This window comes from Myotis nattereri (assembly GCF_964212035.1).
Source record: "Myotis nattereri genome assembly, chromosome: 9".
NCBI classification, from domain to species: Eukaryota; Metazoa; Chordata; class Mammalia; order Chiroptera; family Vespertilionidae; genus Myotis; species Myotis nattereri.
In genome coordinates this window covers 38,144,416-38,165,065 of record NC_138084.1, presented here as the reverse complement: position 1 = coordinate 38,165,065, position 20,650 = coordinate 38,144,416, and the positions used below count along the sequence as shown (strand labels likewise).

At 57.6% G+C, this 20,650-nt stretch overlaps 1 protein-coding gene across 1 annotated transcript in view; it reads left to right on the top strand.

The window, feature by feature from the left end:
* Positions 1 to 20,650, top strand: part of TUB (TUB bipartite transcription factor) — a 72,497-nt gene that overhangs the window by 38,628 nt on the left and 13,219 nt on the right. The window contains exons 2-4 of the mRNA XM_081098637.1: positions 16,663 to 16,714; positions 17,148 to 17,310; positions 20,478 to 20,621. Of these exons, the coding sequence (XP_080954763.1) occupies positions 16,663 to 16,714; positions 17,148 to 17,310; positions 20,478 to 20,621 (359 nt within the window). The remainder of the gene's footprint in view (positions 1 to 16,662; positions 16,715 to 17,147; positions 17,311 to 20,477; positions 20,622 to 20,650) is intronic.

The window sequence follows — 20,650 nt, the reverse complement described above, 5'->3', positions numbered from 1 at the left end:
TCAGAGATGGGAAAATGAAGCCAGAGAAGTACAAGTTTCACTCGAACCCCATAGCACTTCCTTTCAGGACATTGCTTCTTCGGCGATCTGGTGGCCTTAGAGCTTGATCTTTACGACCCATTCACAACAAAAGGAAGGACCATGGGGTGAAAAGATGATGTTTGGGGATCGTAAACGTTGCCAATGATTTAAAATGTACTTCCGCGTCTGATTCCTCTTGCTAGAAAGCTTGGTTTGTGAATTCAGAGTAGGATTGTTTCAAAATGCATCTTCCATTTTAAAGAACCATAGTTTTCTTAGACGATGGGGTGGGGAAACAGGTCGAAAGTGCAAACTCATAGGCTTTTGGGAAAGGCTGCAGAAGACGATGTTCTTTGCCGGAGGACACAAAGGCAGTGGCTCTGCCTGACAAAGGAGAGGGCTCTGCTAGATAAACCTGCATTAGGAACAAATGAGCGCTCTCTGCCCCTCTTCCTGATCAGCTTAATTCCTTGTTGCTTATCTGCAAATCCAATAACGCTGGTGAACAAACCCCTCCTGCAGGCTGTGCACAGGCCCTGGGCGCTCCTCCCCAGAGACCTTGCCAATTTATAACCTCAGAGCCCACATCAGGCGGGCTGGGCTTAGAGGCCCTGTGGGGAAGGGGCAGGCAGACCTGGCTGGGGACAGTGGAAGCGTCCCCAGGACTGGGCCACTGTGCTGCAGCTCTGGGACTCCCAGCCCCCAGCCTGGGCCCTCGGAGCAGATCCCCAGAGTGGAGCTGTCGAAGTGAGAGAGAGGGGCAGGTACGAAGGTTCCGCTCCCTCCCCACACTTCCCTGCCTTCCTCCAAGATAAATAACCTGGCTGGACATCGCAGATGTTTTCTGTGCCCACATGCAGTAGAGTGTGGCCAGCTGGTTGTCATCGTGGTAATATATCACATCACACTTGGTGACTAAGGGTGTATTTCAACTGCCTGGCTTTTAAAATTGTGTTTATTTGTTTACCAAATCATTGTGTACCAATAGTATTTCCCGTCTGTCTCCCCTAGCTATGGTGTTGGGGGTGTTGGGGGCACTGTTTAGGGGTCACTGGGAGATCTCGGGAGCCAAAAGCTGGAGTTAAGAGGCCTGAGCACTGGAGGGAGGAGCCAGCTGGAAAGGGGGGTGTGGTCCCCAGGATGGCCTAGCTGATCATTATGTAACAGCTCACACACAGAGTTGTCTGTGTCTTTCTCGCCCTCCGCAACTTTTTATGAGGCCGTTCACGTATGTGCCAACGCGAGGAACTTCTTTATAGGACTTTACACTTCCCTACGATATCGTGTCCCGTCTCATAAACCTGTTCCCTGTCATTAAATTCCCCGTAAAGGATGCTAAGTTCACCCCGTGAACACGGAATTACTGACTCTACCAAGTCCCACCCGCTAGACATTGTGCAGCCCACTCCTGCCCCTTTCCCCATTAGAAGTAAAGCTGTGATGACTGTCTCTGTGCATAAACTTTCTATTCCATTGGCTATTTGCCGTGGCTAGATTTCCAGAACGGGAATTACTGAGTCAGAGGGCTGAGGCCACCATCGCGGGCAGCTATCTCTAGAGGACAGCAGTGAAGCCTGTGGGCCCCAGAACGCCTCTCTGCTGGGTTTCCATCTGAACTCCTTCATTTATTATTTGTGTGACTTCGAAGTTTATGTAACTTCCTGTTCTTCTGGGGAATGGGGATAATAATAGTACCTACCTCACAGTGTTGTTGTGAGGATTAAGTGAGAGAAGCCGCATGGAACTGCTGGGTTGGAGAGGTGTGACTCATGAGATGTCATCATCAAAGCAAACCTTATTTTTGTCTCCCAGTCTCTTTAATTTTATTCTCTGGGCCTTTTCCCCCTCCTCCTAAATCTAGATGAAATTGCTGGTAAGTCCCATGGCTTTCTTGGGCATTTTCAGGTAACCAAAGGCCATTCTGTCCATTGTCATTAAAAAACCTTTAAACTTCAGCAACAGAAACGCCTCTTGCCCATCACATGCTGCAGGCCCGCTGCCCGCAGGAAAAGGTTGCGCTTGCAGCTCTGACCCTTCCCAAGGTGCAGGCGGGGAGGGAAAGAGGGAGGAGAGGGCAGGAAAGTCCTTCCCTGACTGATGAGCTGGTGTCACACTCTGGGTCTCTTTCTCATTGGGGTGCTTCTGTGGTTTCTTGGAGACCATTCCATCACTGGGGTGTCCCCCCAAGTACAGCTTCCTTGATGTGGGTGACCCTCTCTCCCCCTAGCTTCATATGATGCTATCGCTCCTTTCTCAGGCCCTGGGAAACCGGGGCTCATCCCCTCCCCCAGTGTCACCTCCCCCCACCAGGGCCCTCCTGGCAGGGATCTAAGACAGTTACATCTGGGCCTCATGCTGGAACCTCCATTGGTCCTGAGGACAAGACCTAGTATCCTTTGCCCCACACGCCTGGGGGCACAGGCTGACCCTGAAGCAGCAGCACCCTCTTGGCCATCAGAGCAGCCAGCTGCCACCCACTTTTTGCCAGGTGTGAATCAGATGCCCATGCACTGTGGCCCTAAGACCGTTGTGGCCACATAGTAAGCTTTCTTAGGGGGGGTCTCCTTCAAGCATCGTCACCCCTTGGGGCTCACTGGTCCTTGGGGCTCTCTCTAAAATTCCTCTTAAACCTCCAACAACCCTTTCTTCAGCCTCTTCCATCTTTTATGTCCTAGAGGTAGGTGCTGGCTAGCGGTATAGACCCGGGTTTTCACGCCTCCTTTCCAAGTCCCATTTGGTGTTATCCCACCTCATTTTGGAATGTGATGTCTGTGAACTCAGAGCTGCACTGGAGAGTCCCACTGCATCGACCCATGCCCGTACCTGCTCTTAGGAACCGTAGAGGAGTGCCCAGCAGGAGCATGTGCCCAACAAATGACAGTCACGAGTGATCCAGTCTCATAGGCTCTGCGTTTGCATTCACGTCAGCACCATTACCTCCGGGCTTGATCCCTGGTACCTTATGTTAAGCTTTCTGAGTTTTATGTTTCCTTCAGACCACGGTTCATTTTTTTGAGATGTGGAGATTTTTATTTGCTATTATCTTCTGCAGTGACTTGGAACATGGACATATGTTTTTCATTCTAGTGCTTACCCTACATTTTCAAAGACACTGGTGAGAGTCTATGTTATCACACTTTAATCATGTGTAAAAGGGCAATGGTCTTTATATGTCCTACAATTATTCACATTGTCTGGCCGCCCACACATATGCTGCCATATTGCCATGATGTCTGCCCAGCAGCTTTGAAAAGGCACTGACTGGGCTCTGGCTTAGGGCCCATCTAAGAGCTGGCTTATCTCTGTCCTGCACTTCCCCCAGAGCCAGCTAGCAGTTTTCAATACTTCTGGTCTTGTCTCCTCTAGCTTCCATTTTGCTGCTAATAATATCTTTCTAAAAGGGACATCTGAGCAGGTTACTCTTCACTTAGAACGCTTTAGTGGTCCCAAGTCGGCTAGAGGATAAAATCCAAACTCCCGGCCTGGCTGGTGTTCAGGGTGCCATGTGATCTGGCCCGACCGAAACTTCCGAGGCCCCTCTCCTGCCACACTCACTGGTCTGCACCTTGGCTTTCAAGTGTGTTGGTCACATGGACTCATATCCCCATGGCTTTGCTCATGTCACCCGCTCAGTCTAGAATGCCCTCTGGTCAAGAAGCCCAGCACAGCCGCTGGCCAGTCATAGAATCTTGGTAACTGTTAAGCTTCCCTCTTCCTTATCTATCAAAATCCTAGTCATCCTTCAGGCCCAATTCAGTTGTCATCCTTTTTCATCCTAAGGAAGGGCTTGTTCTAACCTGACTCCCCTGCCTTTGGTACCATTGTCTGCCCGTCCTGTGTGTCCCTGGCCCCCAGCGCTGTGTACGCCTGTATTGGAACACCAGCACCTTGGCAGATAGCGCCCCAAGACTTGCAGGACTGAGCCTGACCCTGCCAAAGCCTTGCATGGACTTTTGATTCCCTTCAGGTCTAGTCAATGTTTGATTGATTGGAATTGCCCTCCTCAGATTGCAAGTGTACAGCACCAAGCTACTAGGCAGGGCACCTTGGGACTTGGTGCCTAATCTGAATAGAACTTCATTTATTATTCATATTCGTTTGCTTCCAAAGTTGACTAGAGGTGGCCCAGACTCAATAAAACTGTTCAATTAGAAATAGAAAATATAAGACTCCACATGGAAATAGCCAGTTGCCAAAATGCTAACCTTCTTCCTTGGGTGAACTAGAGCTTGCACAGGGTTCCTCCGGCTGAGATGGCAGATGTGAGGTCTCCTTGGGGCTGCTTCAGTCCACAGGCATTCCTTCATCCCCCCCCCCACCCCCATACCCCCACCCAACCATGGCCATGTTGAAAACGCCTAAGATGCTACGAGGAGAATTTAAATTCATGGCAAATACCTCATCCTTGCAGGATTTGGACAGGTGGGAGTTTGGTTCTGAGGTGTAGCCACATTTCAATAGAGATAACCTTGTTCCTAGGGCTAAATTTGAAAAGCTTAGGCCCTTCCTCAAGGGCCACTCCATAGCACGATTGTTCTAACCATGGCCTAGTACAGTAGTTCTCACATGGCTTCTGAAGTGGCTTTCTGATGGAAGCCAAGGGCATACACTTCAAATGTCAACCCGGGAAGCCATTTGACCAGGAAAACCCATTGCCAGTTCTGAGTGCCATGTGATCTGGCCCTACCAAAACTTCCGAGGCCCATCTCACATACACCTTAGAATTCACAGAAGCACACACTTCTATCCTCCCCATGCACACACATGAACACACTACCCAACCAATGCTCCTGTGCAGACCGGCTCAGCCTGCAGGGCCACCTCACACACACACACACACTCTCACACATACCCTGGCACACAGCCCCTCTGGCTCCCACACGTCCCATGCCCACAGCCTCCATAGGAGGAGACACACGGAGAGCTGTCTCATTTCTGCACCTCGCTCTGCCTCCAGATTTTGCTCCCTTAGGGCAGAACCGAAAGTGTCTATTTAATAGATTCAATTACTTCGGGCTCCTGAGACCTTCCAGCGTGATTCTGATTGCTTTAAGGTGTCAGATAATTTGGGAATAAAGGGGGAAAGCAGCCTCAAGTTCCTGAATGGGAAGTGTAAGCTCCAGTCAGCTGCAGATTGCACTTTGGGAGGGTTCTTCTGGAGGGCGGGCTGGCCTCTTGTCTCTGCCGGTCTCATCCAAGGATCCAGAGCCCTTAGGTAGTGCTGCCTTGACCTCTAAGGCAGGGACCAGTCTCTTTCTGCTGCCGTTCCTGGGAGTCCGACGAGTGAAAACAGAAGCCCAGGTCAAGTGTCCCACAGTCAGGCACGGCCCAGCTTTCTGCCCCTGCACCCCCACTCCAGAGTGATTCACTTTGTCTGCTCTGTGTCCTCAGGGACAGGGATAGCTCTTGGAGGTTGATAAATAAACAGAGGCCACAGCCTTCAGAGAGCGTTGATGCTGGGCCAGACCGAGATGGATCTGAGGGACCTGCTCCAGAGGCAGGCTGTGTGCGCGAGCGTGCACGTGCAGTGCATGAACTGAGTAGGCAGGAAGGAGGCTAAGGGCAAGGGCTCTGGACCCAGATCCTTGGTGTGGGAATCCTAGCTCACACTCTGACCAGCCGTGTGACTCTGGGCAAGATCTTTGCCTTCTCTGTGCCTCAGTTTCTTCTGCTGTGAAGTGGGTATGATGATAGCACCTTTCTCCTCGGGTGGTTGTGAGGATGAAACGAGTACAATATATCATACACCTCACACAGCTCCTGATGCTCAGCAAATGCTGCCAATATCTTGATTATTGTTTTTGTAGAGGCAAGGCTGAAAGGCTGGGGGAGTTTGGGGTGAAGAGTCCTGGCTGTGGACGCGGGCAGAAGGATGGGGCCCTCCCTCAGCCAAGCTGGCAGTTCTCGCGCTTTCTCCCCCCCCCCCCCCCCCCCCCCCGTCACACAGTCAGGGCAGCCTGGTCAGCACCACAGGATCCCCACAGGGACACTGCTCTGGGGTGGTCGGGGCGGTGATGCTCACAGGTAGTGTGAGCAGGCCCCTCCCTGATCCCCTGGCTTCCGGCCAGCCCGCTGTGGGTTCTTTGCCCTCCACCTCAACACGCCACACCTTACCTTAAAGTTGGCACTAATCACAGCCAGGACCCCCTCGGCACTCGGAGACTTTGAGGTTATCTTTATCGGGAGGTTTTTGCTCCTTTTAAACGTGCCCTTTTAAAACGTGCTCTGGAGGACAGACCCTGGTGGCATTTCCGCTCCATCGCCCCCTAGCCCTATGTCCTGGGCATCATAGCATTCTTGAGGCTTTTCTGGGAATTGGAGAGAAGTACTTGCTGCTCAAGGCTATGGTGGGGATTAAATATAACTTTAGGGCCGGGAATGCATGTTACCCTTTCCTTGACTGTGCCCCTTAGACAGGAAGGATTCCTCCGCGGCGAGGAAACACCTCCTTTACTAAAACCTAAAACCGAAGAGAGAAGCCGTCCTGGGGGAAAGTGAGAACTCGGGGTGGGGGTGGGGGTGGAGGGGGGGGGGGGAGGAGGCGGTGAAGCGACTGGGAGGGAGAGGGCCAGCCTCCAAGCTTAGGACCTGAAGGTGCCCGGGACCTCTTTGGTGTCCGCTGGCATCATCCCCACCTGCACAACCGGCTCCCCCCACCCCACCCCCACCATTCACCTCCCCCCTCCCCCATCAGACTGCAGTTGCCCATCCCTGTCGGAGATAGGTAGGTAGGTGGGTGTTAGAATTATCCCGGTGTCACCGAGGAAGGAGCCGAGGATCGGAGGTCGGGGGACCCGCCCAGCGGGTGGGCACGGGCGCCGGGGCGGTCACGTGTGTGGAGCGAGCCCGGTCGCCGGTTTCAGGAAGGGGCGGGGGGGGGGGGGCGGGTAGGGCTGGGACGTTGAGGACGCGTGGCCGGCCTAGGGGTGGGGTCTCCGCCGGGCAGGGCGGGGCGAGGGAGGAGGGCGGGCGCAGCGGCCAACCGAGCTCGGACCCTCCGCGCCGGGAGCCCCTCCGGAGGCGCGGGGCGGGCGGCCCGCCTCTCCCACTCCCACGCGCGCGCGCGCCGCCCGCCCTCCCCCGGTTGCCCCGCGCTCTGGGCTGTTCCTCCCGCCGCACCGCGCCTGCAGCCGCTCGGAGCCTGCGGCCGGGGCCCTGGCGTGCGGCGCGGGCCTCGGCGGGGCCCAGCGCCCCGGCCCGGGAGGATGCGGCCCGGGGCGGCCCGGGAGCTGAGCAGGGCCCCCGCGCCGACCCTCCGGGGCCCGGGCCTCCGGAGCCGCCGCCGCCGCCCCGCCCCCGACAGACATGACTTCCAAGCCGCTTTCCGACTGGATTCCCTACAGGTACGCGGGCGCCGGTCCCCCCTTTTCTTTAACTCGGGGGCGCGGCCCACCACCCTCCACCCCTGAGGCCACCGGGCAGGGTCGAGGGCGCCGGGCCGGGGCTGGTGGGGTCACCGGGCGGGGCGCGGGCACCCTCCCCATCTAGCCCTGAACTAGGAGCGCGGGTTGGAGGTACTGGTCCTTCCCACCCCAACTTTGGGGGCCCCGGCGGACCGAACCCGCCTGTCTTGCTCCGCCCCTTATCCTCCAGGGCTGCTGGGACGGGCCAGTGCTCCGGGCCTACGTGGGCCTCACTGGTCCATGTGGCCGCCGGGGGAGGGAGCGCGCGGGGCTGTGAGTCCCCTCCTAGGCCAGCAGAGCCCGCAGAGCCCTGCGCGCACTCCCGGCCGTCTGCAGGCATGCCCCCGCGGGACGCCCCGCCGGTCACAGTCGCTCCTGCTGGTCCGTTCACACACTCCAGGCGTGAATTCCTGGAGACAGTTATTCTGAACCAAGAGCACAGGCGGCTGATATACGCATGCACCATGCAGCTCTCCACATACACACACACACACACACACACACACACAGGTGCAGTGCTACATATCTGCACACGTACGTATGCTGTATCTGGAGAGTACCTGACACCGACTACTCACTCACAAGTACTAATATCTTTCAGAGGCTCACAAGTCCACTTGCTAACAGGTCTAGTCCTGGACACACACCAACTCACAATACACAGCTGCCTTTACATGCACAAGAGCACTGGAGAGTCCAGGCACACTCAGATAGCACAGCCAGGCACGTGGCCTGCCCAGTGACAGCTGGCCTGCCCCACCTGTGTGGAGGTTGGGGTAGGGGAAGGTCTCTGGGGCTTCACACAGGTGCAGGCCTTTCCCCCATCCACTCTACCCAATTCTCTCCATTTCCACTGTAAAGCAGCTCATTGCCATGGTAGCGCCAGATCCTTGGCCACCCATTGGCTCCTCGGTTGCCAAGGGCTACAGGGCTGTCTCTAGGCCTCCCAGAGAGGCATGTGTGTAAAAAGGGTCCCAGACTGCTAGGGTCCACTATGTTCTTGCCCACTCAGGTGCACATGCCGGTGGGTGGTAGAAACAGGCCTTCAGGGTCCGCCTGGCAACAGCCTGCTCTCAGGAAGGGACCTGATTCCAGTCACCGATAGAAAAGAACTCTGACAGCTCTTCTGTGTGTCTGTCCAGATAGCATGCAACATGGAAACCAGCTGAAACCGCCCCGGGTTTTGTTAAAGCAGATCCTTCTGCAAATGAGCACCTGTCACTGACTTGGGGACTCAGGGCTGCTTTTGAGAACTTGCTGTTGTCTCTGATCTCGACCCCTTTGGGGGCTTCATGGCTTTCCAGGTTAGAATTTGTGGGTGCCCCTCTCACCAACACACATGTGCACACACAAGTCACCCATAGGGCTTCCTGCAGACACATGTAATCACACCTCAGAGTCTCACATAGACCAGGGAGATAGTCCTCTCAGGGGACTGGGGCTGGGCTGACTCAAAGGAATGGCTACTGCATACAAGGGCATCTAGCTGGGGGCACAGGTAGTTCCTGGAGCATCCTGGCTGCCTTGACACGTATGGGCTGACCTTTAGAAGACAGTGCAGCCCCACAAAGTACCATTAACCTTTTCTTGCCACCCAACAGAGGTGCCTGGATAGTTCCTGTAGGCTGAGTGGCCTCTGGTGTTATGGATGTACCTGTATGGGGTGAATGTGGCGGGGTGTTGGCCACAGGCACTTAGGAGGGAGGCAAGGGGCAGCACTTGTGGCTGTGGATATGGTGATGTGTTTAGCGTCTGGCAAACGGGACCAGGCCTGCTCAAGGTTTAAGGAAGCCCTCCCAGGAGCCAAGGACCAAAGCAAGTGGTTGCGCGGGTCTTAGAAAGAGCCTGCCTCAGACTGGGAAGGCTTAAGCCTGCCTCTGGAAAAGTGGGGTTGTCTCTGGGAATGACTCTGCCCATTGAGTGCCCAGGGCACTGGCATCATGCAAGGAGTGATTTGACACTTACCCAGCCCACGCCCAACCCCTGCCCCCATTCCTTTCTTGGGCCCACACTCCACCTGAGTACAAAGTCCTGTCCGCCTGGGGACCTAACCCTGAGGAACAACTGGACACCCACGTGGCCTTGCCCTGCGTGCTGTCCCATTGCTCTGTCACCCCTGCCTTTTTGCTCTGCACCAGGGAGGGTAGGTGTAGAGCTGGGGGCAGGCCGTACTTAGAAGTTGCCAGAATCTCTTCTGCCCTACCAGGGTCTTTTTGAGAATGCACTGAGCCGAGAAAGCGTTGGCCTTGGGGTGCAGGCTTCCGGAACGGGAGACCTGGGCCGAGAAGAAGAGATGCACCTTGCCTCTTGCCTTAATGGGCTGCTGATTGCAGTCACAGCCACGTGCCTGTGTGGTCACAGAGAAAACGGGGGCAGGAGACAGGCGCGGCAGGTTACTTGCAGGTGTGGGGGATGGGCGCGTGTGCTGTGCTTTGGCGTGAGGTTTCCCTACCATCGCAGCATGTCAGCTGGAATGTGTCATTGGGTTTGGGGCGGAGAGGCCCATTGATTTCTTGTTAACGCTGCTGCTGGTGATGGTTGCACCTGTACTCCCTGGCCTGGCTCAGTTTCTTTGAAGCAGTGATAATCGCGAGTAATCTTCTTCAGGGCAATTGTAATGCTCACGAATTAATCTCATTCGGACTTGGAAGCCATTTAGTTGGTCAAGTTTAACAATTGGAATGATTTGCCTTTCATTTTTTTCTATTACAAGTAATTCCATTTCTGCCATATTCTCTTCATTTGTGTTCTTGAGGAGTTAAATGCCCCTAGTTCACGGCCTTCTGTGAGCTGTGGGTGAGAGTCAGGAAGGACCTCGAGGGGTGGGCCTGAGAGAGCCTGTCCTCAGTGCTGCCTGCGGCTGTGGCCTGGTGTTCCCTTATGAGGCGGTGAACTCCTGGAGAGCAGGGACCTCAGCTGGTGCTTGGCTGTGTGCCTGGCATGACCCAGCACAGACAAGATGCCCATGACTTTGAATCAGAGTGGCACCCACAGGTAGCTTTTAGGACTTTGCTGGCCCCACCCGATTCTCTGCTCACCGAGGGACACAGCGCTCTCCCTCCACAGTGGGGCTCCCTGGAGCCTCTAGGTCACAGAACGAGGCTCTCAGGGTCCTTCCAGGCCACGGAGTCCTGTGTGGGTGCTCCCTGTGCCTCTCCAGGGACGCCTTCCACCAGAGGCCGCTGTGACCAACAGAACGGTCTTCCTGGGGGTGAGCTTACAGGTGTCTCTGGTTCCCTTCCACGTGCCCTTGTTAGGATCCTCTACTACAGTGGTTCTCAACCTTCCTAATGCTGTGACCCTTTAATACAGTTCCTCATGTTGTGGTGACCCCCCACCATAAAATTATTTTCGTTGCTACTTCATAACTGTAATTTTGCTACTGTTATGAATCATAATGTAAATATCTGATATGCAGGATGTATTTTCATTGTTACAAATTGAACGTAATTAAAGCATAGTGATTAATCACAAAAACAATATGTAATTATATATGTGTTTTCTGATGGTCTTAGGCGACCCCTGTGAAAGGGTCGTTCGACCCCCAAAGGGGTCACGACCCACAGGTTGAGAACCGCTGCTCTACTACTTCCTCACTCCGCTTTCCAGGGAGCAGAGTGACTCCTGGTGAAGCCAGACTCCTGGCTCTTGCGCTTCTGCCTCTGGTGGAGCCCCAGTCCCCTGACGCTATGGCTCATGGCCTCCCCTGGTGAGGCAGGAGGAGCAGGACCCGTGCTACTGGGTCCACGGTGACTCTCTCTCTACTCCTTCCTCAGGCCCAGTCAGGGTGCCTTCTCGCTGCGCCTGGGGAGGAAGGAGCAGAGGAGACGCAAGGCAGATGGAGCTGACCAAGGGGCAGGGACACTGGACCCCTCAGCCTGATCTCTGCCCCTCTGCCTGTATGAGTCCTGCGGCCGCAGGCGGTGCCCGGTGTGGCCTGTCAGCACGGGCAGAGTGAGGCCATTCATTCCTCCCTCTGGACCCCTGCTTCTGTTGCAGCCCTTGAGCCCTCCTTGCCCCGTGGGATGGCGTTGACTGCCTGACCAGTCACCTCGAGGCCTCTGTAAACAGAACCCCAAAGTGTGTCCCTGGCTGATGTCAAGCCCTGTGCTGCCTGTGTGGGCAAGGCCTGGGTGTTGGCACCCACATAGGCGACTTGACGTCTTCCTGTTAGGTGTCTGCTTGTCTTTCTCTCTGCTAGCTTATCCGAGTCTCCTGAATTCCTACCGTTCTGGTGAGTGTCACCTGTGAGGCTGCCTTGTCGTCAGGTCACTGGTGAACATGCTAACCAAGAGAAGCAAGATGCTAGAACCTCCTCTGACTGTCATGACCCAGAAACCTTTGAATGTTTGTCTAATTAGACTAGCGTGCCGCTCGCATTGCCTCTTCTCGCCCACAAGTTATGGTCGGTTGCTGGTCCCTGCGATTCCACGTGGATGCCTGGCTGTTCTGTCTTCCCATTTTCCCAGTAGCCCCGAGGCCCCGCGCCCTGACCTGGGAACTTGGGCTTGCTCCGAGGGGTCACTTGTCTTCTGCTACTCAAACCGCCATCCAGCTGTTCAGTGAATCCCTCCACAGTCTTCCCTGAGGCCTGGGTTGGTCGCTGGTCTGCAGACTACGGTTTCTTACCCCAGCCGAGCATCAGCCTCATAGCAGCTCCCCACATTCTTGTTGGTTCCTGACGGTCCTCATTTGCATGCCGAGCATTGGAATCACCTGGGAGACTTGCTTTACAAGAGAGAGTGAGGCGGGTATTGAGCTGGGCATCTTCCCCTGCAGTTCCAAATTACCAAGTCAGGGCCGATGCGCTAGCAGCTTTAATGCACCTGGTAAGTTAGGACGCCAGTGGCTGGAATGGAGGCGCCTCATGGCTGGAGGCTGGAAGGCTTGTGAGCAGCATGGTTCTCTCCCTTCTCGAGCTGCACCCCCGCCCCCCGCCCATATCCACCCCCAGTTCCCATCCCCACTGTTTCCACAGTGTTCCAAGCAGCCCTAGGCCAGTGATTTTCAGTCGGTGTGCCGCAAGGATTTTTAAAACATGCAATACCTGACTATTTAGCCAGAGGCACTGACCTCTCTTCCCTTAGGTCAGGGGTGGGGAATGTCTGGCCTGCTGACAGTACAAGGCCCGTGAAATCATCTGTTCTGGCCCTGCCAAGGCTAATGGGGCAAGTTAAATCAATGTTTGACCAAATACAGCAGCTAATTTTTACGTTGATAATTTTGTATGGCCCTCGACTGATACTATAAATACCCAAATGGCCCTTGGCAGAGAAAGGCTCCCCACCCCTGCCTTAGATTGTCAAGTAAAAAATGACAACAGCCAACGCAACAATAGCCATCGGTGTGAATGAATAAAAATTATGCCCATTTCTTTTGTTAAATTGGCAAAAAAAATGTATGTTTTGCTGTGTCACAGAATTTTAGTAATTAGCTTATGTGTGCCATGAGATGAAAAGGATTGAAAGTCGCTCCCCTGGGCACTGGATGCCTGGATGTGCTGGGGGGCCGGGAGGGTGTCAAGCATTGGGCACAGGGGTTGTAGCCGGGCACCTGGGTGGTCTTTTCTTCCCTGACAGCCCACTTCCCTTTTCCCAGTCCACTGTGCCTGAGGGGGAAGGATGAGGACAGGAAGGGGAGGGTGAAGGGGGCATGGAGAGTGGGTCTGTCCCTGGGTTGGCCTGACCCCCAGGCCCCTGTCAGCTTAGGTGGATTAGCTGGGGCATGTGGGGTGAGTCTAAGAAGGGGTGGGAACCGGCTTTCTAACTACGTTGGCCTGTCTGGCTTTTCCAGCCCCCAGGAGATGTGCCCCCGCACTCACTTGTCCAGCCGGGTTCACTCCTCAGATATCTGTCTGACCTCAGGGCAGGCAAGGGATGCACAGAGGCTGTCTCCCTGGGTGGCGAAGGGGCCACCTCAGCGGCTGGTGTTTTCTTGGGCTCCCCGGTCTGGCCCCCAGCAGGAGGTGACCGGAATGAGGGAGCCACCACGGTCAGCTGGAAGACCATCCACCAGGGCCCTGCCTCCCGTCAGTCTCCTGGCGGGGCTGCAGCTGGCAGCCTGGGCTTGGCAGTGATTCCATAATTGGAGCCTGAGTCATTAAAAAGCCATTACTGTCTCCTCTCACGGTTATCGCTCAGTGCGGCCTAGAGCAGCGCCTGTCGGAAAAAGGGCGGCTGGGCATGTTGGTGGGAGAGGAAGGTGCCTAGGAGAGGTGCTGCAGTGGGTGGTGAGCAGGCAGAGCCTCCCCCTGTGTGTGTGTGTGGGCGGGGGAGGCTGGGCTGCGGAGGAGGTGACTGCAGCTTGGGTTCCACTCTCCCTGGAGACAGCATCGTTGTTGTCATTGTTCCCAACAACACGCTGCTGTGCACCAGGGGCAGGTGTGTGCTCCAGACACACGGGTGCCAGGCAGCAAGGCCGCCAGGATGAGCTGGTCCCTGCCGGGCGACTTTGCAGCCCTCCTGGGATCACTGCTGCCCCCGGGCCCATTCCCTCCCCCGCGTGCCCACTCCCGGAGCCTCCTCATGCAGGTGTGTGTCCTTCGGCCCTGGGTGGCCTTGCTCAGCCAGGCGCACTCTTATCCTCCAGTGCATGCTGCTCCCCCAGCTGCCGCCCACCCTGTGCTCCCTCCTCCCCACCGCCTCACTGCCTGGTGGGAAGTGAGGTGGTGGGCAGGCGGGCAGCTCTCTGGCACTTCCAGGACGTCTGAGTTTCTGGAATTCTTTACAAGCCGAACCCTTGTATGCATCCATCTTTCTCTGAAGGCCGGCGGTTAAGTCTGTTTTGTCTGTAGCCCGACCTGGGGACCGTGTTATTAGTGGCTGCGGCTCTTTGTCGTCATCCCCCACCAGGGAATCGGGTGGGGGCAGAGGAAGAGGAGTAGTTTTCATGGGAAGCAGCCCCCTTCCCTGGGTGGAACGTGTGGAAAGTCCACGGTGGCGGGGCAGCGACCTGTGGTAGGAAAACACCCCTGGGCACAGATAAGGACACAGGGGGCGGGGGGCACTGGGCAAGGGGGGGCACAAGGGCTGGAACCTTCTATTGTCAGCCGGGCAGCCCCGTGTCGTGACCCAGCTGTTCAGGAGGTGGCTTTGCTAACGTGAGCTTACCTCTCAGCTGGAGGTCACACCTTCTCGAAATGGCCCAGCACCATGGAAGTCATCTTTTTCCTGCTCAGCCGAACCCAGGGCCCGGAATGTCCCGGAGGAATACCCCTGGCCCTGCCCTGGGAAAGGGCATGTGGCTTGCATCATCCGGGAAGCCATGACGCTCCTGCTACAGGAAGAGAGCCAGCTCTGCGTGAGGTGACCCGGGCTCCTGTGGCCAGGCCGCTAGCACGGGACAGGGATTGCAGGCTGCCCGGTGCATGCCCGGCCCAGAGCTTGGCAAGCAGAGCCCAGTTGGCTGTCAGGCCCGTGGCTCCTGTCAGCCAGGTGTCATGCAGACCCAGCCTGCAGTTCCCCGGTGCCCTGGCAATGGTGCCCGCGGCAGACACGGGGAAGTAGTGTGTGGACACAGGCGCCTGGCGCTGGTGTTACTCAGACAGGGCGGTGACTGCAGGTGGAGAGGCAGGTGGAGAGCTGGAGCCTCAGGCCCGGCAGGGTCCGGGCACCGTGCTCTCTCTAGTACCGTCCCCCTTTCTCCAGAACCCCTGCTGCCCTCCCGCAGTGGGGCGTGCCTTTTCTGAGGGGACACCCATCATCCCACCCGTTTGAGATTAGGAGCTGGTCCCCGTCCTCGGTCCTGGCGGTGCTCTCGGCAGTCCCAGTGCAGCTGTGTGCTGTTGGGCAGGTGGGCAGTTTCAGGAAGACAGGTCTGACTTAGAAGCACGTCTGTTGGGTTTTCTCCTGGGCTGTGGCAGCTGAGGTTTCGGAGAATAAGGCTGGTCTGTGCACAGCCCCAGATCACAGTCAGGGCTCCGCCGAGTGCAGAGCCGCCGTGCGTGTCAGGAAAGGCCTTCCCATTGGCTAGTAGGTAGGATGCCGCCGGTTTAAGGTATGCAGAGCCCTCATCAGTGTGGCCAGGGAGGAGGGTGGTGGGCTGGCTGTGGTCATGGACTTCCTGCCGCTCTCTGGCTGGCTCCCCAGCCCGCAGAGACACAAATAGTTTGAATGAGCGGAAGGGACAGTTCGGGGGAATGAGTATTTCCGCCAGAAGGGCTGCTACTGCTGTCAGGAGGAGTGGAAATGGCTTCACTTGTCTTTGGGGTGATTGGACCTCATCTTTCCCCCGTCCATGCACACTGCACTCACCCACACACAAGCACGCCCGTCTCTTACACAGGTAGATGCACTCGTACATTTGTGCACATGCGCGAGACATACTTATAGCCTCACACACGCAAACCTCATGCACTCGGGCACATAACTGGGCCAGGATGGCATAGGGGATTCCCAGAGCTCAGCCCCTCAGGCTCCAACCCCACCCCATGCAGCTGGCCTGACCTTACAGAATTGGGGGCCTAGGTCCCATGTATGTGCCTTGGACTAGAAAGAAAATTAAGTGGTTTGAATTACCAGCTCGCTGCTGTGCTCTGCCTTCCTGGGAGGCAGGGCCAGTCTGTGTGAGACGACGCTGCCTGTCCTGACACCTCAAGGGTTCAATGCCCTGGTGCTGCCTGGCGCCACGTCTGTGGCCAGGGAAGGGTCCAGTGGCTGGTTGGTGGAACGTATGTTGATGTGCCCACCCAGCCCCAGCCCTACCCTGAGGGACTGGTTGGCCACTTGGCCGCACCCTCCCTGGGCCTCAGTGGGCAGTGTCAGCACCACTCTGCCACCTGGAGAGCCAGGTGCTTGCTTTGAACAGATGGGGCGAGGGTCTGCCCCAAGGGCCCAGGTTTCCCCAGAAAGGACCGAGAGGCATGGGGAGGGGTGGGGAGATCTGAGAGGGAGCCCGAGTGGGCAGGTCCCTGGTCGGAAGCCTGGCCTTGGGCCTGGCTTGTGCTCGATGCTTCTGGACAGGTGCCCTTGGAATGCAGTCAGGCCCTGCTCATGGGCCCAAGGGGAAAGCCTCCTGTAGCTACTGGGGCCAAGGATCCCAGCAGGAGATAAGCTCCCAGAGCCACAGGAATATAGTGCAGGCCTTTTTGTCTCGAGCTGGTTTCCAGATAGTAGCTCACCCTTCCTCTCTCTCAGCCATGATGGGAGGGGTTTAAAGAACCCAGATGTGCTGGGTGGGCTCTGGGCCAAACCCTGGCACCTCGTGGGCAGGCCCTGAACGCCCCTCTCTCCCTCCGCAGTGTCTTAGATGATGAGGGCAGCAACCTGAGGCAGCAGAAGCTTGACCGGCAGGTGAGTGAGCCTGGGGCCGGGTGGAAGGGTGGGCACTCGCCATCCTGGCTGCCCCCTTCCTGGGTGATCCTGACTGGGGGAAGAGCGCCCCCCCCCCCCCCCACACACACACAGAGCAACTCTCTCCTTTACCAGCTCAGCACTGACCAGTACACGGGGCTTCTGCCACGCAGGCCACTGGGGGGCTGTGGTCCTGCCAGGATAGCTCCCTGGGCTGAGTTTTGCCTTCTTTTCCTGGACCCCAAGTCTCGGGGCACCAAGGACATGAGGCCTTGGCCCAGAGTGGACATTGGCCCCCACTGGGGTCTCTAGAAGCAAGCTGAGCCAGCAGGGCCTTCTCTCTGCTCCCAGGCTGGGAGCCCTCCCTCGGGTGGAGGCGGCGGGCTGCCCCCTCCAGCCCGGTGGCCCCCATGCCTGTCCGGTGCCTCTGCAGCGGGCCCTGCTGGAGCAGAAGCAGAAGAAGAAGCGCCAGGAGCCGCTGATGGTGCAGGCCAATGCCGACGGGCGGCCCCGAAGCCGGCGGGCCCGGCAGTCGGAGGAGCAGGCCCCCCTGGTAGAGTCCTACCTCAGCAGCAGTGGCAGCACCAGCTACCAAGGTACACCCTGCCCTTGGGACAGCCTGGGACAGCCAGCCTGGGAGGCTCCACACCCCTCAGGGACTCCTGCTAACCTGAGCAGGCACGGGCCCTCTGTCAGGTGTGTCCAGGCTGTGCGTGGTTCCCATCAGGAGCAGACAGCTGAGTGGGGCTGGTGGAGGGAGGCTGGGACCTGGAACCGTAGGCTCCTGGGTCAGGTGCTGGAGCCAGAAGCTAAAACTTTATTGATCTGGGAGTTCAAGTGTCCAGGTTTCTGATCAGGAGAGTTTCCCCGAGAGCAGGAGGCAGTTCCTAGGAGCAGAAGGGTCTGCTCCCCGCTGGTGTTCTGCCTCCTGGAGGAATGCACTCAACATCCCACACCAGCCAGTGTCTCCTGCGAGACATCTATTGCCTCCCCTCCCTGGGCTCCCCACGCCTCCGTCTTCCTGGCTTCTGACCGCAGGTCCTTGCACAAGGCCACGGTGACCAGCAGCCTCCAGCTCTCCCATCTTTGCACTCTGCTTCTCAGCAGAGCTCGTCCTGGGGTTGGGGAGGGGGTGGCTCCGTTGCCTCCCTGAGCTCAGGACCCACCTGTGGGTTAGAGGACGAGTACCTCAGGCTGAACAGGGGGTTGGTCTCTCTGATCCCTAAGGAGGGACGCAGATGCAGTCCCACTGCCCCCTGCTGGCGCAGGTAAACCCAGTGCCTTCTCTGTCAGATGGTGGCTCCGAGAAGGTGGCATCTGGCTTTTGCAGTTGGAAGGAAGCGTAGCCACCACGGCGCTCCCCTCTGTGGCTTCCTCAGGTCCTGCAGTGCCAGCCACTTCCAGCTCCTGTGGTTGCCTCAGCTCAGGGCTAACCTTTCTCATCTGACTGTCGGGCCTCCCCACAGCCTGGGGCACGGTGTCTCAGGTTCCGCCAACCCAGCCTGAGCACACGGGTCCCCTTCTCTGTGTCTTGGAGGGCAGCGCCTAGTGCCCGGTCTCGGCACAGCACCCTGGACAAGCTCCGTGCCCGCTGTTTGCCCTCGTCCCACTGAGGAAACCCGTTCATACCTGATGATAAAGGCACCTGCCAGTGGCTAGGCATGGTGCTGGGCGCTCTCCCTGCGTTACCTCATTTATTCTTTACAGTAACTCATTATCCCCACAGGATCGATAAGCACTTGGACTCCCAGGGGGTCACCGACTTGCCCGTGGTACGTTGCTAATGAGCATCGGGACGAGGCTCTGCACCCAGGCCTGTCGGACTCCAGATGGCCTTGCCAGCATGTTTTGTCACCTCCCTGACAGGGAGGCCTGTCAGTGATTTCCCTGTGGGCTGCCGTTCGGCACCAGGGCCAGGCTGGTATGGCGGTACTCCACCAGCGAGGCCCTGCACAGGACGGGGACAGGGGCCTCAGCCCCACGCTGCTGTCCTGGACAGCCAGCTCCGGCGGCTCCACGCAGACCTGGCCCCGGCCCCACCCTCTCCCGGCAGCCCCCTCCTCACACTTCCTCCGTGAGCACGGTCCCGAGTGGCAGTGGTGCCCTGCAGGGAAGGCACCTGCTGCTGTGTGGGCATCTCAGCCCAGCTCTGCCAGACCTGGCACCTGACTGTTCGAGGCTGCACGTGGGGTGGGAGCCTGCTCCTGGGACTTCAGGCCCTGCCAGTTTGGGCCGTAAGCCAACACCTTGAGGCTCTGAGAGAAGCTTACAAGTCACCGATGCGCAGGCATGTTGGCAGGTGCCTCTCGAGCTCTGAACTGTGTGCCAGGCCCGCAGAAGGGACCAAACGCAGAAGGCAGTTTCTGGTCATGCCCCCGCCTGCTCACCTGTGACTGTGAGCATGTCACTGGCCCTCTCTGGGTTTGTCTCCTGTAAGGGAGAAAAATTCTCTCAAGACTTTGAACATTGAAGCAGCCATCGTGCTTCAAGGTCCATTGTGAGAGTCCAGACCAGGCTGGGTCCTGCTGCTTCTGCTGGGCTCTGAGGTGGGCACAGCCCCAGAGGGCTGCTGCCCCTGTGACTGGCTGGCCTGGGATTGGTGTTCCCTGGAGCACCCAGCCCTCCCCGCAGCACTAGCTTTCTCCTGCTCCGCCCCCTGCTGGCTCTTGGTATTAAATACAAGGGGAATTTGACCAAAATGAGGGCCCGGGACCTGATTACAGATCCCAGGTCTCTTGCAGCCCTCCTGGCCCAGGCCCAGCTTCACTCGGACCCTGGCTGCTACACACACAGGACCTCTGTCCCTAGAACTGTGATGTATTCATCCGGTTCTTAAGTATTTACTTTGAGGACCTACTGTGTGTCAGCTTCCAGATGAGAAGCTGGCAATCCAGGGTGAGCACAAGCAGGTTGTGACCACTGTTTCCTCGTGGACCTGATGGTCTGAGAGGGAAGAGAGTTGAGCAGATGGTCACAGGTGTGCTTTGTGGGAAGCTCTGTGCGTGAATGGCAGACCCCCGCTCCCGAGGGGCTGGAATCTGCAGGAGGAGTGGGAGTTAGCGGACGGGTGGCATCGGGAGGCAGCGGGACAGCGAGAGCGAGGCCCCTGTGGCCGTTGGGAGTCCAGTGTGCACAACAAGCACGGCGTGGCCGGGACTTGGGCCTGGGAAGTGAGGCGTGTGCGGTTCGGCCCAGGCCAAGGCGAGGGAGATGGAGGAGCCAGACTTGCAGGGGAATGTCCGTCTTCATCTTAGAGCTGTGAGAAGCGGTTCTGGGACTTGGAGCAACTAGGGTTCTATGTGGAGGACGTGGAGGCCACCAGCTGGGACCCGCCCGAGGCCTCTGTGCCGCTCCTGGTGTCCGGATGTCTCTCCTGCCTCAGGGCGCTCTGCACCCCCGGCCACCATGGGCTCGTCCCCCCAGGGCAGTGCAGGGCCCCTGGAGTGTGGCCCTCCTTGTGGTCTCTTCCAGGAGATGCAGCCTTTTCTGTCTTCATCCACCATATCCCAGTCACGCTCCCTCCCCTCCCCTCCCCCCTGCCCCAGCTCAAACAGTTGGCTGGCCCAGAGGTTTGGTTGGCCATGGTGTGGGCAGGCTGGGTGCCACCTCCCTGTCCCGGGCACCTCTGCCTGGTACAGATGGGTGGTGGGAGGCCCTGCTGGGGTTGGGGAGGCTGGAGAACATACTGGGAAGGGTGTGAGCCGGCGCTCTGGTCTCACCCAGGGCCTGTCTGTCTCTCTCTATCGGGCTCTCTCCTAAGCAGTTCAAGAGACCGACCCACTTGCCAGTGTGCAGCTGGGAGCTGCCCGCCCAACAGCACCAGCCTCAGCCAAGAGAAGCAAGGCAGCGGCCGCCGCAGGGGGCCAGGGCGGGGCCTCGAAGAAGGGGAAGAAGGGGAAGCACAAAGGTTGGCTTGCCCTCTGACCCCCCACGGGA